The sequence below is a fragment of the Balaenoptera borealis genome (assembly GCF_965194805.1).
Source record: "Balaenoptera borealis genome assembly, chromosome: 13".
Classification (NCBI taxonomy): Eukaryota; Metazoa; Chordata; class Mammalia; order Artiodactyla; family Balaenopteridae; genus Balaenoptera; species Balaenoptera borealis.
In genome coordinates, this window is record NC_138870.1 from 44,631,760 (window position 1) to 44,648,926 (window position 17,167).

Below are 17,167 nucleotides of genomic sequence, written 5' to 3' on the forward strand. Positions count from 1 at the left end.
GGGCAATGCCTTAATCTTTTGATGGTGGCTGTGAAGTCTGATGCTTGATCTGCCTCTTCCTTTGCCCATTTCCAAAACAAACAAGCGGGCTTTGTGAGGCAGGCTGTAATTAAGCCAGTCATCCTAATGACAAGTCCTCAAACGGGACAGAACAGCCCATCCATATCGCATCCAATAGGGAGAAGCCGGAGTGGTGGGCTGGGGACACCTGCCTCAGGTGTGAGGGGAATAGCCATCCCCCCTTCCCTGTGTCCATGTTATAACTGAGCCTGCGGGGTCCTAGGGACAGGAGTTAGGAGAGGGACAGGAGAAGGGGAGGAACACCCAGCAGGGCAGTAGCACCAAGGGACCTGGATGACCACAGGCAAAGTAGGAACCGGGAGGCAAAAAATCTAAAAGTAGGAAGCCCAGAAAGAAGTATAAGAAATAAGGAATGGGTGTTTTAGGAAAAGGGAGATTTTCTAGCTCCCTGGGCAGTGGGGAGGAAGGGGTTGGTCCTAAGGGGAGGAGCCCAAGCATAGAGAGGGAGGAGAATGAGCCCGGAGGCTGGAGACAGGGGCTTGGCCTGTGCCCCCAGTGGATACATGACAGGCATTTCCATCCAGCCCCAGCCGGGGTGGAAGGGATGAGTTACCTGCTGGCCACAGGGAACCTCTTCACCGCTGGGCAGAGGGACCTAAGCTCCACCCTCCAGGATGCAAGCCTGCCACGGACTTAGGGGCTCAGGCAGGTGGGGCTGAGGTGACACTCAACGCTGGCACCTGAGGCTGGGGTCAGCCGGTGAGCTCCTCCATCTGGAGCTGAGACCACAGCCGAGCCCCTTCAGAGAGTTCCGTCCACTCCCCTTTGTAGAGAAGGAGGCCTCGAGATCAAGCCCCCATCTCCCCGGTGTCTTGGGCCACACCCATTGAAGCAAGTGGGACGTTATGTCTGGGCTACAAGGTGTGACACGCAGTTGTGGGTTCAGGAAGCTGGTTGTGAAAAGAGCCTGCAAATCAGAGAGTGAAGGAGAACGACGGCTGCCAGGATGCAAGTGGTCTGCAATGTGAGCCAGGGAACACGGAGGGCCGGGGCACACTGGCTCCCAGTTAAGGGAAAGGGAAAAGAGGGGCAGCGTGGAGCAAGGGTGGGGATGCATGTCATAACAGAGAGCCAAGGAAAGGGCTGCGAGGGACCAGCAGCCATGGGACAGAACCTTCTGGAAATGGACGTGGGCCAGGAGGGCAGAGGAGAAAGGGGGAAGAGCTGCCGGCCTGGGATTGGAATCCAGCTGGAAGTGATCCTGACGGTCATGCCTTGGGTGTAGACAAGGAGTGATCACTGGTTGAGGGCCTGCTGAGTACATTTTAATTCATTTCATCCTCATACCAATCCTACAAAGTCAATACTCTTATTATTTTTCCCATTTTACACTTGAAGAAACAGAGGAGCCGGGAGACTGAGTTGCCCAAGTGGCAATGATAAGTGGCAAAAGAAACAAACTCTCGACTGGCTGACTGCAAAGTGTGTGTCCTCACAGACACACTCCAGCCTGGAGCCACCGAGCTATGGTTCTTTCAGGTCCGCTGAGTGGGGAGCAGCTTTAATCTAGAACTTGGTGCTGCATCTGGAGTTCCAGCCAGAAGGATCTGGACTCCCTTAGAACCCTCCTGGGGATGGATGGATTGGAAGTTAAGAAGGAGGGATTCAGGTGATGAGCCTCGAAGAGGGACCGAATATACAAGGGCGTGTGGTGTGGAAGTGCACCAAGCAGGGAGGGAGGGCCAGGGCGGTGGAAATTGGTCTGCAGGAGAGGAGAGACCCTCAGCGTCTCTCTCATCTGTGCAGCACTTGCCGAATGTGAGTCTAAGGGCTGAGGGATGGTGCCATAAGCAGAGGGTTAGTCCTACAAGTGGCGGTCGTCCTGAGATGGCAGGAGTGGTGGAGGTCCTGGGAGGGAAATAGAGGCAGCTGGCAAGGGGCAGCTCAAACCTCAGAGCAGCTGCCAGATGAGACCTAAAACGTCTTAAGACACTCCCGGTCTCCAACAAGTCGTGTCCCCTTCACCTCCTACAGGAAGCCTTCCCAGGCTGTCTGTGTTCAGCTCTGATCCCTTCCTTCCTCTGTAGCCCCTTGGCTGTGTCTCGCCAGTGCCTCCATGCCCGGATCATCTACTGCACTGGGGCGGGGGCGGGGTGTCGTATTGAGATCTCAGAGGGTCCCCCTTGCAGCCAGGGCAGGAGCTTAGCTACCGTGCAGGTGAGGCTAGAGGACAGTATTGCTGAGGGACGGGGGCTCTCACTCCAGGACTTCCTGACCAGCACCAAGATTTTCAGGTGCCTGTCAAGGAAGAGCTGTCTGAAGGTCCTGAAAGAGGTTCGGGCTGCGGCAACGCCAGCATTACCACAGTTCCTACCCCCGAATCCTGTGAGAGGAGAGATGGGACAGGAGAGGGAGGGGAGACAGAAGCCAGGGCCTGGGCAACAGGGAGGCTGGGCCAGCCTGGTCACGCCAGGGAGCGAAACAGCATCTCCTCCAGCTGGCAGCTCCACGGTGGGCACAGAGCCTGTCCAAGATCATCCCACACCCTCTCCGTTTTAGGGAAGAATCTTTCCTCCAGAGGCACAGGGCTGGAAGGTGCAGTACCCGGGGCTGATGGCAGAGGGCAGTGTATGCACAAAATACTGGCACCGAGGGGTTACTCTTCCTGCTGGCAAATTAGCAGTTGGTGACTGAACGGGACCGTTTGTCAGTGAAGAGACCCAGTGTTCGCCCTGGCCCTGCATTTAACCCATCTGAGCCAGGTCTCCGGGCACAGTTCTGCTGTGGATTGACTGCTCATGAACCAGTGCACAGCTGGCAAACACAAAAGGCCCAAAGAACATGCATTAATAGTAATTATTATAATAACAACTAACATCTATTGGCTGCAAACTATATTCCAGGCACTGTATTACTTCCATTATCCCTTTTCATATTCTCAACTCTTCTCTACAGTGAGAACTTTGACAGGTAACGAGGCATCGTGCCTGGAAGCATGGACTCCGGCATTGGACTGAGGGTCAACTCCCAACTCTGCCATTTACTAACTGTGTGACGTTGGGTGGGTTATTTTACCCTTCTGAGTCTCAACATCTTCACGAGTGAGATCTGCATTATTAGAATCGCACCTTATAACAACTATACCTATCAGGTTGTTGGGAGAATTCATCGTTGCCAGACATAAAGTGCTGAGAGAAGTACCTGGCATATAGAAAGCACTCAGTAAAGGCCAGCTTGTATCGACCCTATTTCGTAAGGGCAGGATCCTGCACCCACTCACAACTAGCCATTAGAAGAGCCAGGATTTGAAGCCAGACATATGACGCTCAGCCAGGACACTAGACCTACGACAGCATGCGCCTGACACAGTCCTGGCTTATGCCTGCTGTCTGCAGATCCAGCTTAACATGTGTCCAGAATAAAGGTGTCTCAGTTTGGTTGATAAATTCTATAAACCGCATACACGCGGACGCACGTAAAGCACAAATTTATTAACACAAATGTGTTTCATCACTTGCATGCCAAATCATCAGGACACATGTGTGTTCCATGAGCTCTTTCTCCCCAGTGAGGGTCGGTGAGACTGAGCCATGCATATCTGTGGCAAATGTTACATTGAGTGCCAACCGCGAGACAGACTGAGGGCCCCGGAACAGAACACGGGGCTGTGAGGGGTGGGGGGAGGGGACAGACATGTGCGCAGCTAACGTGCCACCAGGAAAATAAAGCAACAACTGTAATACGGGTTCGGGAACAGTGCTGTTGATGTGCAGGGCTCCGGTCTCCAACCCGCTGCTCACCAGCACTGTGAACACGGGCAGAGCACTTAGACGTCCAGGCCTCCATTTGCTGGCCTCTATAGTGGGGGTACCAGGGGAGCTGCTGCCACCAGCCCTAATGTTCCTTCTCATTTAATGCTTGATGACTTGATGGCGTCCACCTGGAGGAACCAGAAAACGCATGTCCACGGGAGGTGGCATTTCAGCCGAGCCACGAAGGGTGAGTGGGCTTTCAGGAAATGGGTCATGGGCATCGAGATTGGAAGTCATATTTGCCATGGTCCTGGGGTGTGAAGACTGGGGAATGACAGGGAGGAGAAGGGGTCACGGGCACCCTGAAAGTCACCCTCGAATGGCATTCATCCTTGGAAGGTGGCCTCGCCCTGGAGGACTCTGCCCTTCCGCACCTTGCTCAAGGCGACAGTGCGAACTGCTTCTGAGAGAACACTAACGGAAACACACGTGTGCTTCAAAGGGCACCCTTTTATTCTACTTAATTTTTCTTCACAGCGGTCGTCACTGCCTGACAGCGTATCCTGCGTTTGTTCGTTGCTGATTTTTGTTCTCCCGACCAGACTGCGAGCTCTCTGAGGACAGGCTCTGTGCACCCGTTTGCTGACTCCACTATTCCCAGCGCCTGACAGTGCCGGGCTCACCGAAGCTCTGTGTAGTGAGCGGACACTGTAGATACAGATGCATCCATAAGCAGGGGGGCGTGCTGGCCTCAAATGTGAGGGTGGAAAAGAATCGGCTGCAAGAAGAGGAAAGCAGGGCTGGGGGTGGGTTGGCAGGAGAGTGAGGAGGAAAGAAGGAGTGACTCTCCGGCAACAAGAGGCAGTTGGGGGGGACACTGTGGGAGCTTTTGAGAAGTGCAGCAGGAAGCCGCGCGGAAGCTCGAACGCCTGTTTGGGGGTGATTTGGTTCCCTGATCACAGAGGCCTGAGCCTCCTTATAACGGCGGGGGGGTGGTGACTGTGCCCATCTGGCAGGGCCATTGTGTGGAACAGGCGCCCCAGTGCACGGGAAGCCCCAAGCCCGCCCAGAGGCGCATCAGTAACAAATCTCTGCTGTTTATAAGGAGCACCTCTCACCCAAAGCCTACCTGGCCAGGACCAGACGGCAAAGATCCGTGTCAGGGCAGGGACCCAGAAGGAAGAAAGAGCTGGACCAAGAAACACTGTTCAGGGCAACTCAGATGTCGACATCCCAGGCAACATATTCAACACTCAGAATCAAATGATATCAATCGTTTATTGTGGGGAAAGCAGAGACCTGGACACAATCCCAATCAGAGGACAATGAGAGCCCCTTGGCTGTGAAGGCCCAGAAAGGCAGGGGGACAGATGGGCTTTCCCCTGGTCGCAGGGAAACATCCTGGGTATGTGTGTTATCTCTGCATTTGGGGCAGTGACCCAGTGAGAGGTGACCAAGGAGAAGGTCACCGAGAGAGCCCATGGCTGGACTTCGTGCATCAGAGCATTGCCCTGCTGAGGGCAACAGGGAGGGGGGATGGGACTGGGATTGTGGTTCCGGAGGAAGCATTTCCTGACTTGGGAAGGGGACCTGCGGGAGGAGATGAGGACACAGGGAGGAGATGGATGGGGTCTGCAGCTTTCTGCTCACAGAGCCAGCCTTCACTTGCCCTTCATCTCGAGGCCTTTTTTGGTTGCACATCTGCTGCCTGAGGTTTCTGGCAGGGAGATCCTTGAACTCACTGCCACAGCTGCCTTTGGCTTTTTTTTGTTTGTTTGTTTTTTTAAAGGATTGAACAAATGTTTAACCAAAGAAAATATATGGGTGACAAATAAGCACATAAAAAGATGTTCATCATCATTAGCCATCAGCGAAATGGAAATTAAAGCCACAAGATACCATTATACAAGCTGTTAGAATGGCTAAAATAAAAATATCAAATGCTGCTGAGGATGCAGAGAGACTGGAAATCCCATACATGACTGTTAGGAATGCAAAAGAGTATAGACGATCTGAAAACAATTTCTGCCTTTGGTTTTGACATCCACCGCCGAGGGTTTGCAGCTGCAACTGCTCGAGGTGCCAAAGCCCACGCTGAAGCCAGCCCCTCCTGCCCCAGCGCTGGTGTTGCTGATGACGGCTGCAACAGGCAAGAGAAGACCCAGCCCGGTGAGCCTCCTGGGGCATCCTGACCACTCCCTTAGTTCTCTCCACTAGGGTGGCTTCATGTGGAGACCCATTCTCCATTGTGTAGTTTTAGTTTACTAAGAGATTTTCATCAGCGCTGATCATCTTTCATGTACTTGGCCCCATGAGTTTGACCTTTTCCTAATTAGTCTGCATCATCTATCAATATCAGACTATAAGCACAAGTAATCTCTATCAGTGAATTTCTCTCTGGGTGGGACCAGATGAAGAAAGGCACTTCAAGGAGGCCTTCTGAGGCTGCTGCTAAAGAAAGGGGCTGCTGGAAGTATCCCACAATAGAACCCTGCACCCTCTCTAGCTTTTAAATCTAGAGGAGGTTATTTCTGCTTTTTTCATCATTCAGCCTTTCAGGCTCCCCTCAATCCTTATTTCAATCTAGGGCCTTTAGTATGGACTGGCCTCAAAGAAATGGAATGTAGCCATTAAGCATCATTCTTACAGTAGACTTTGGGATTATATGCTGTTGGATATCATTTAATCTCTCTACAGATAATGCATTTGTATTTCATTATATTATTTTTCTCCTGGTTACTAAAGCCAGCTCCCTTTTTGTGCCCCTAAGTCTCCCCTGAACCCACTCTGTTATTCTGTTATTCTGAATTTTCTTTGGTGTCATGGAAGTAGAGGGACTTAGACTTCTGGTAGGTGACCAAGGGCAGAACCAGGTCCTGCAGATACTTACAGATGCTCACGGAATTTGGATATTCACCAGACATCCTGAAGAGGGAGAAAAAAGCAGATAAACCCTCCATAAACCACCTATCCTTTGACCCAAGGAGTCACCTCTCTGAATCAGCCTCTCCTCTCAGACATGCCACCTTCCACCCCATCCCAGCCTCCTTTCTTCCCAAACACCCTAGTGGGACCTCTCAAAAACAGAGAACTAAAATGCAAAATCTGCTGCAAGGAGTAAGCTCTCCATCAAAGTGGCTTTGGGATTATCTGATGTGTGGGATAATTGTGCCCCCGCTTCCGGCCAGTTATGTCATTGGTCTTAGACAAGTAAGAGGAGTGAGCTCACATCCTCATTGGGCCTCAGGCTTTGCCAGTGCAACCTTGAGCCTAGATGACTCTTGGAGACCATCTTGTCCCCTCCCCCCACCTTAAGAATGCATCATGAAGGGCCAGGGATGCTCTCTTTCTCAATTTCTCTAATCCTCCCCTATCACCTCTTTGGGGTGTTTACAATCCAGTCCTTCTTGCTGTCTAACTCTGGTCTGTCCAGAGTCTACTGCACCATGTCAAGACCATTCTTTTTAGAGCTTCACCTCAGTAGGGCCTGAACAAAACCAAACTGTTTGCCTTCAACCTTCTAACTAAAGCACAGAGATAATGCTCCAGACAAAAGATATCCACCCCTCACCTGCACTCCTCGCCCTCCAGCAGCTGGCAGTAGGTGGCAATCTCCACGTCCAGGGCCAGCTTTGTGCTCATCCAGGGCCAGCTCCTGGTACTCTCGCAGCATCCGGGCCAGCTCCTGCTTGGACTGGAGCAGGGCGGCCTCCAGCTCATCCAGCTTGGCGGCCTCCAGCTCATCCAGCTTGGCCTGGGCGTCCTTCAGGGCCCAGTCACCCCACTGCTCAGCATTGGCAATGGCCATCTCCAGGTTGGAGCACCGAGGGGCAAATGGATTTAATGCTTTGGGTCAGAGCGCAGCTCTGAGATCCTGCTCAGAAGACCTCCCCTCATTTGGTCCTGACTGATAGTAAATGCTTTGAGATCCTCCTGGTTTCCCCATCTTTGGACATCATCAGAGGCGAATCTGTCCTTCCCCCCCAACTCCAGGCACAGTTCACTCCAGCTCATGCCATGGCATGTGAAGGTGCAGTGTCCTTACCTTGGGAGAGAGGAGGGGAAGGGCACTGAGAAGGTGGCCACCTGCGCACATGGTCCCACCCTCTCCCTCCTGGTCTGTAACACTGGCTGTAAGATTCTAATGCCAACCCTGAAAAGTCTCTCGGTCACTGGCCTTAATTCTGCCCCACAGTGTAAAGGTTGTCTTGGGAGATACCGTAAATTATGAAAAAATTGGGGACCAATTAAGTTCCTATTAATAAAATGTCTATCCAATAAACCTACCCCACTGAGAATCTGGCCTCCAAAATTCCACAGAGAATCATGCTACCAGGCGACAGCCTTAAATGACACTTTTGCATAACTAACAGGCTTTAGATGTTCACAAACATTCACTGTTAGGTGTTACTTGCAGAAGCAAACTGCAGGTGGGGCTCAGCGCTGCGTCCACGTGAAAGCTGGGCAGAGAGAGGGTGATCCTTGAGCCTTTAGTCTTGGGTGTGTGTTCCGGTCACTGGGCTAAGGCTTTGGTGGGATCTAAGTATCTGGCTTCTTTTTCTGGTGTGTCCCCTTCTTCTGGAGTCAAATTTGCTTCACCCCAAGGAGAACAGCTGGTCCTGAGGCCAGATGGAATTTTTGACTGTTATCCAGCTGGCACCACCCTCCTCTGCCAGGCAGGCCCCCAGCCGTGCAAGCACCCACAGTGTTTTGGGTGAGTGATTCACAGCCTCAGTAGAAACACCTAGGACCCAGCTGCCTAACCAGGGAAAAGCATCCGCCATCCTTGGATCTGTGGAGACCTAATTATTTAGGGGGATGGTAATAAATGTAAGACTAGAATTTGACCAAACTGTCCTCTGTTCTTTTTCACTGACTGAGATCCTGTAGGTGGACCTAGGGGACTCCAGAAGCTTCGGTCTTGTGAATGCAGCGTGAGTTGAGAAGAGGACCTGAAATTTTGGTTCCTTTGAAACAATTAGCACCTGGATTCTGGAGCCACTGAATGCAGAGTCTGCAGGTGAAACTGTGGGCTTCTTTGGTGGAGAAGCCAAAAGGGCAGGAAAGCAGGAGCCCTCAAGAGGAGCTGCCCTGGGGACCAAGCATTGAGGTGACCCCCACCCGCTCCCTGAGGAGGACATCTCCCCTGACCCCCAAAGCACGGTGGCCTTTTCATCACAAAAAGTCACTTTCTGGTAATAAGTTCACCCAACCGTGAACACAGAGCATTTTATCAGATAAATATTGTAATTGGGTACTGAAGGTAGCTTCAAACAACTTGTGTTTTTCTTTCATTTATGCAGAACTTGATTAAGTAAAAACACCGTAAGTTCTTAATTAATCCATCTTTTTTCTTTCCACCGCCATGAGCCTACTGCACCGAGGAGGGTGTGTGTGTGTGTGTGTGTGTGTGTGTGTGTGTGGGCACACGCGCACATGCAGGGCAGGGGAGGACAAGGAGATGGGGGACTTGACTTGCCCAGGAAGCTAAGACCTTAAATCCTTGCACCAACCTTCACAAACTCTGGGAAACTCGTGGCGTGGGTTTGCTTGCTTTGGAATCACAAGCGTGGCCCCATGGAGCGCTCTTATGGGCAGCACTCAGTGTAGTGTGCCCACAGCACAACCACAGGGAAGGGCAAACACAGAGCAGAGCCCTGGGCCACGTCTAGTGTGGGAGGGTCTTCCTTCCCCACTCTTTTCTAAAATCCACTGCTGACTCTCCTCCCTCCAGCACGGATTCATCATGTGAAATTTCCAAACCCTCTCACCCACTGCATCGGGTCTAAACTCCATTGCCCAACTTTGAAGACCACCCATAAGCCACCCCTTCCTACCCGGGGGTGTCCTGCTCTCTGCCACCCACCCATCATGGACCTTCCGCTCAGGGAGGGCACCTCTCATCCCAGCACACAGGTCACGCACATGCCCACCTCACATCCACTGCTCCTGCGGGCTCCTTCACTGGACCCCTTCCCTCTCCCTTCTGCCTCCCATCCCAGTGTAATCCCACCTCCTGCAGGAAGCCTCACTCGGGTCCTCATTCAGCCAGAGCCCCTTGGGAGCCCTACAGCACTTAGGCAGCGTGATGCCCAGCAAGGGATGCTTCATCCTTCCATATGGATTCTGACTGTTCTCTCCCGAAAGAGGGACCTTGTTTTACCCTTTTTTCATAATTGGTCTCGTACCGACTGCACCAAACCAAAATTGGTCTCAAACCAATAGGTGCTGTTAGCTGACTCCTTTCATAGAACCCACCTGCTTCTCTACGTTCCCTATCTCCAATCGGATTCTCTGGATCCATCGGTTGAGATGGGAGATCTCAGCCTTGGTGAGTTTGAGGTCATCCCCATGCTGGTCCGCTGTGACCTGCAGCTCCTGGATCTGAGGTTGGGGGACGAGAGACAAGGAGCACAGGACAGTTGAGAAATCAGCCCTTAAGGGTGTTCGGGAATGGGGAGGGGAACCACGTACCGTTCTCATTATCCAAGCGGTACAGGCACAAGAGAAGGAGGGAAGCGGGGAAAGGGAGGGGGAGAAAGACAACCCTTTCCTTCTGGATAGGAAGGCCCGGCCCCAGTTCAACAGGATCTTTGGATACTCAAACATGAGAGACATGATGGAATTTAAATTCCCTGTCCTCATTTTGACAAAGTTGGAAACAGAAGAAAAGCTGAAATAGTGGATTATGCACAGAAACGGTGTCAGAATCTCATTGAGGTTGTGGCTAGTGCGGCCTCAGCTCTCAGCAAGGGCCATGGCAGGGGAAGGGCTAAGCCATACCCCCAACACCTGCCAAGACTGTGGTTGATCTCTCTGGACCACAGGAAGGCATTTCCAAAAAGCCCAACTCCAAGATTAAGGAAGCCTCTGCCCAGCCCCAGTACACGCGCATGCACACACACACAAGCACACACACACATACACGCATGCGCGCATGATGACAGGGGGGCAGCTGTGGTCACTGGGTCACGGCACACCTGGCACTCAGCTCGCCCTTGCTCTCCAGGGCGATGAGCTCGTCCTGGGTGCGGACCTGGGTGATGATGCTGTCCAGGTCCAGGTCCCGGTTGCTGTCTACGGACAGGATGACGGACACGTCACTGATGTGGGACTGGACCTGAGGGGTCTCCTGGAGGACACTTAAGGGAGGGGAGTTAGTTAAAGGCTTCCCATGAGGGGGGCCCTTCTCTTGATCCTCCCTGGTAAACCCCCCGCTGCCCCTTCCTGCCCCTCCTTGGCATTTGAGCTCGGCCTTCAGCGGAGTCCTGCAGTGCCAGTGCCTGTGGGCGTGAGATGAACACGTGGAGCTTTCAGCGCCAGCGTGGGACTGCCCGTTCTATCATACACGCAGGACTGCTCCCACCCTATTCCATTCTCCGCACCAAGGGCCACCCTTCACCCGTGGAATCAGTCTGAACTCCTTACATGGCACTCAGTGTCCTCTAAGGACTCACGGACGACCCCCTTCTCTGGGCCCCTCATGCGTTAGCACAGCTTGGGCCTCCGGATCGCCCCTCGTTCTGCTCCTTCAGGCTGAAGCATCGTGCCCTTCCCGGTGCCCGCGGAAATCTTGCTCATCTTTCTCCAGGAACCTTCACCGACAGCTCAGGCAGAATTCACCCTTTCCTCCTCTGCTCTCCCAAAGCTCACGTACATGCTTTTTCCCTGCCAGACTGTGGATTCCTGGAGGACAGGAATCGCTTCTCCTCCATCATGGTCTCCTCAAAGCCTACCTCACTGCTCAGCACATAGTAGGGCCTCAGCAAATGTCAGCTGCACTGAGTCCAAAGGCCTTTCTGCCAACCTTTGGTCCATGAAACCATCCAGGCCAAGGGCCAGAGCCACTCGTAAGAGGAGCAGACCACACAAAAGAGGTCAGCGGGGTCCTTACCCCTTCATAGAGGCACTTGAAGAACTTGATATCATCTGTCAAGGAGTCCACCTTGGTCTGGAGCTCGACCTTGTTCATGCAGGCAGCGTTCGCATCCTGGGAAACACAGAGAGGGGCCAGCTGCCTCCCCCTACCCTCCCTCTTGCCACAAGGAGCCCCAGGTTCCCTGCTCTCTCCCCTCACCCCATGCTTCACAGGGAGGCCCAGTCCCTGAAAGCAAACCAACCAATGTGCAGGGCCACGGCTGCACCTGGGTTTAAAGCTGGCAGGTTCTGGGAGCAGCACACATCCCAGGCAAGGGACTTGGAGAGAGGAGCGGGAAATTAGAATCTCAGCTGCCTCTGCACTAGGGACTAAGTGACCCAAAAGGGCCTTTTCCTCAGCCTGTAAACGTCACTGTGCCAGGTGCTCAGGGAGCCCCTAGGCTTCTTCCAGCCCTCCCTGCCCCCCTTACCTTCTTGAGCACCACAAACTCATTCTCAGCAGCTGGGCGTCTGTTAATCTCCACCTCGTACCTGCGTGGGGCAAGAGAAAGGAGACAGCATCACCACTGGGATAGGTCCATTCTGCAAATGCTCACTGAGCAGTTAGCTATCACCTCTGTGCCAGAAGCTGCAGGGCATTCGTCCACAACCTGGGCTTCATGTACCCCCAGGGTACGCAGAGCCTTCCTAAACGGCATATGACAAGAACAGGTTTAAAGGAATCAACATCCAGCTCCTTCGTTCACAGGCAGGCTACCCTAAAATGTATCTGCCGGGGAATGCACCTGTGATGGAGGCGGAGGCGTCGGGCAGGTTCCGCTGTCCCACCTCCCTTGTGACAACAGAAAGACACCGTCCCCATTCTGCCAGCTGGCACCTTAGTACATGCCTTAGCCCTGTGCAAAACCTCCCAGGAACCAAACGAAACACTATCCCCACCTTTGTGCTGTATATTATGCCTGTTTCTTATACAGGTGAAGCAAGGTCTTGGAAATAGGGTGTTCGGATGGGAATGGGATAGTCTTAATACACATATTGTAGCTTGGAAGGGTAAGAATATTGGTCATTTCACTTAAAGACTTCACTATTCCATCCCTTACTATTATCGAAGAACATATTACATGCCCCTCAGCCCCGGGGCTTGAATATAGGTTTTAAATTTATAAGGGGGAAAGGGGTAGGTGGGGAAGGTTTGCGGGGCTGGGGTCTCACTTGCCCTCCTCCCCCTCCCTTTGTCCCCTATCCCTGGAGCCATTTGTTAAAAAAGAATAATAAAAGAATTTTTTAAAAAGAACATATTCCAGGACATTTGTGACTGCAAACAAAATAGAGCATTGGAGAGAAATAATGTATGCTAGAAAATGGGTTTTTTTTCATATATTTTAACATGAGCAGTTCTTTTCTGCTTTTTACTCCTTCCTAAGGCATGTCACTGGATGCCAAGAAAAATAAAAAGCTTTGTTGGATGGCTGAAGAAGTACAGGTTAGTGAAATGGGTTATTTAAAATATTTAAACAGTGGAACATTTTCTGAGACTGCCAGATTTTTCTAGTTACACTGGGTAAAACACAGAAAATAGTTTATATGATTTATCTCAGATTCTATGGGTGTTATTCAAAAGATAATTGAAAACTTCTTTCTATCAAATTATGCTATGAAATAGTTGTTTCTATTACAATCAGTGTCATCTCATATTATCTTACATTATCACATCATAGTCATCCTATTAACAGCAATAAAAGTATATGCTGATTGTAGACCAGTTAGCTTTTAGCAGTTTATATCTTTCTGTTTCATAATATACATAGAAAAGGTTTGATCATATTGGCTATCAAAATTAATGACATTCATACATTATAAATAACTTTTCATTATTTACTTCTAGAAACCAAACACCAGCGTTCAATACACACATACAACATTTACAAAGAAAACAATGTATTTTATATTACTACTGACTTTATAAATAACTTATAATTTTAAAAATACATTACTATGCATAATTAAAAGTTAAACCATGACAAATTACACATTGATTTATCCTGTTTTAGAACATAAATAGATGTATTAATTATGTTAAATCTATATCACTTTAATCTTTAATGTTTTCAATAACCTACTGTACAAGATGTCATCCTTAGTTTATTGCTGAGTGGATTTTAAAACAGTCCCCAAAATGCATGTTTATACTTTTATTTGAATTTATATATGAAGCCAGACTTTTTCTGATAAAGCAACTCTTATTTCTCTGGTTTGACAATGAAAGCTAACTTTTCCAGTTAAGCTAGATGGTGGACGTTTTCTATAAATTGAATGAGCTAAAGTTTTGGAAATTGTGTTTGAGTATGTTCACGTATATAAAAAATGGGAGCTCTCTGGAGGTGCTTTTTAAGCCTGTCCCCACAATCTGTGTGCTTTCAGAAGTCCGGGACCACGTCATCTCCTTCCTCTGGGTCTCCACACTGGACTCAGGCCAGAGTCCCACTTTGGGGGACGTCAGAATAGAGATGGACAGGCAGATTGAACGTGGACCAAGAAAAAGAGCTCAGTTCTGACCGTCTCCACCCCATTACGGAAGAAATCATCTACCCCTAGAAATCCTGGCACCTGGAAGTAAACCACCAAAATATCAGGTTACACTGAGCCTAGATGCATCGCTCTCTCTTCACTGGCTCACCTTGGAGGGAGAAACAACGTTTGGTTCCAAGCACACCCTCAATTGTTCTCTTTAATGGTGGGACTCAGCAGCATGGAGATGCCTCATCATGAAAAAAAAAACTTTTAGAAACTCATTTTTGCTTAGCTTTAAGATTGGTTCTGGGATTGGAAGGATGTATCATGTCCTGGGAACGCCCATGGAAAACCACACTCAGGAAGACCTACAAAGCCATTTGGGCTGTCCATCTGGTTTTGAGACAATTCTCTTCCCCCCCATTCCTTCATTTCCAATGTTAAAAATTGAGCACACCATTTCCTAGGCAACTTGGAGCGCCATTTTGGGTAGATCTTTTCTCTTCTTAAGTCTCATCCTGTCTGGATCTCTCTCCCTCCCTAATGGGAAAGTAAGTAGCAATGGTATCAGCAAAGCATCCAAGAAGGCAAAAATGCTGGCTCCAAATCACAACCTCATCTGTAATCAAGACCCTCCGGTGGTGTTTCTCTGCCTCTCCGCTCACCTCTTTCTGTAGTCCTCCACCAAATCCTGCACGTTCCTCAGCCCCAAGTCCAGCCTCACCCGGTCCCCGGACAGCGTCTCCAGCTGCTTGCGCAGGTTGCTGGTGCAGCCCTCGAGGATGGCCTCCAGGCTGTTCTTGCAGTTGTTCGGGTCCAGCTGCTGCAGCAGCTCCCACTTGGTCCCCAGCACCTGGTTCTGCTGCTCCAGGATCCGCACCTGGAACCCAAAGGTGGTCATAGCACCCCCCCCCAATGCTCTTGCCTCTCAAGAGTGGGGACAGGGCCCCAGAAATCAGATGTCATCATCCTGGAGTGGGGGTCAGGAAAGAGCAAGGTTCATCAGAGAGTAGATTCAGCCAGGAGTACATGCCCATCTTGTCTGTAAGACAAGGAATAAGATCCAGTCTTAAACGAAATCAGGAAGGGGGCATAACAATGCTATCATCTGCCACCATGACTTACCATGGATTGAGGCAGCTTCTTTTGCTATAAATGCTGGTGTTTTTGGAGTGAAGGGAAATGAGAAGCAGGGAGAAACAGTGACTGGGGAATGGCACTGGAAAGTCACTCTGGTGGTTCGCATGTTCTTTCTTTTGTGCAGCCTAAATTGCTCTCAGTTTGTTTCTTTGGTTTTCGAAGCAGATTACCACATCTTTACAAGTTTCCTTCATACTTGACAGAAGATTTCACTTTTTTGTACTAAATAACTTCAGGCCATCTGCTACTCACCAGCATTCCTCTTCTCACCAATCTCCTTAGCTGTTTCTTCCACTCCTGCCCTCTCTCCTCCAACTACCTCACTCCTGTTACTGAACACAGTGGTGAGGGACACAGGCTACTGTTGTCTGTCTATTAACCTGGGCACATTTCTTAGCCTCCCTCTATCTTAGTTCTTCATCTGCAAGGCAGAATGATCATCGAATCATGAATGGTGCGTTGATAAATAAGAACCACTTGGGACAACACCAGGCACTGAGGAACGTCAGCTATTATTAGTATTATGTCCCCTGTTTCTCACGGTCTAGACCTTTCCAGGTGGAGACAAAAGAAGCCCATTCTTTGTCTGCTCCCATTCATTGGGGTCACTGCCTATGAATCTCCAGAGCCATCTTCTGTGTTGCCCCAATTTCTGGGCACACACACACCTGCACAACGTGCATACATAATTTGGCATGCCCTCCTTCCAAATCTTCTCCCCTCAGCCCCACCCTTCAATGCTCTGGCCCTTTCCTCTCACCTCCTCTAGAAACCTTCCTGGCTTACACCCTTATCCCACTTCCTACCTTCCAAGTCTTTCCCATCCACCAAGCATCCTATCCTGGGACACCCCCCATCCTGGAATTGCATCTCTGTCTCTCCGTCTGACATTGAGAGTCCTCAGAGGGCCCATTCCACACATCTCCTGCCCCGACACACTCCCTCCCTTCCCAGGGTCTTTTCCTGCAAAGAAAGAGTGAAGTTCCCCTTTATGGGGTGTGTGTGCCAGGCCCAGTTCTAAGCACCATAGAAACATCTGATTCATCCTCATTACAACCCTATGGGGTTAAAGCTACTCTTGTGCCCATTTTACAGAGAGGAAAGGGAAGCTCAGCGAGGATAACTAACTCGCCCAAGTTTCCACGCCAGTGGCAGTGGCAGAGTACATTGGTCACCAAGGCAGGGACAGGCAGACCAGGACCCACCTTGTCGATGAAGGAGGTGAACTTGTTCAGCACCTTGATCTGCTCCCGCTCCTGGGCGCGCACCTTCTGGATCTCGGGGTCCAGCTCCACGTTGAGGTGGGCCAGGAGGCTCTTACTGACGGCGACCTGAGAGATGCCGCCGGGCGGGCACACGGACGGACACGCGGGCCCCAGCCCGGCGCTGCCGAAGACGGTGCCCACGAAGCCGCCCAGGCGGCCGCCGCCGGTGACCGAGCAGGGACCCAGCACGGAGCCCGCCCGACCGCGGTGCCCAGGGCCAGGCGCCGGCCGCCCCCGGGGTTGAAGAGGCCCCTGCTGCCGAAGGCGGCCGCGCCCTTGACGCCGGCCCGGAACGAGGCGGAGCTGCTGACCCGGCCCGGAATGACGGCCGCTGAAGGCCAGGCGCTCCCTGCCGGGGTAGAGGTGCAGCTGGCGGCTCATGGCTGGGAGGTCGAGGTCACAGGCTGCTGGGCGGTGCGGGAGATGGGAGAGGGGCGCAGAGCGGCCGGGCTTTCCTTCCCCGCCCAGCCCCTGAATAGCCGGAGCGCGGGCCTCCGGGGTCCACTTAATTTGTAGGTGGGAACATCTTTTAGGCCACATGGGGCCTCTTGGTTCTCCATTTAGGAAATTACCATCTCCTCTCTGAGATTTTTGTCTCTT

The 17,167-nt window shown here is 51.3% G+C and overlaps 1 protein-coding gene across 1 annotated transcript; it reads right to left on the bottom strand.

Annotated features, from left to right (window-relative positions):
* Positions 1-5,376: 5,376 nt before the first annotated feature.
* On the bottom strand, positions 5,377-16,948 carry LOC309609293 (keratin, type II cytoskeletal 72-like; the record flags this gene model as incomplete). The annotated part of the gene is given in 12 exon segments (XM_082350552.1): positions 5,377-5,913; positions 6,664-6,698; positions 7,345-7,415; positions 7,417-7,596; positions 10,032-10,157; positions 10,747-10,905; positions 11,668-11,763; positions 12,122-12,182; positions 14,828-15,042; positions 16,508-16,758; positions 16,761-16,894; positions 16,896-16,948. Coding segments are annotated over 12 exon segments (1,536 nt in total). The 3' UTR covers positions 5,377-5,758.
* Positions 16,949-17,167: the final 219 nt, after the last annotated feature.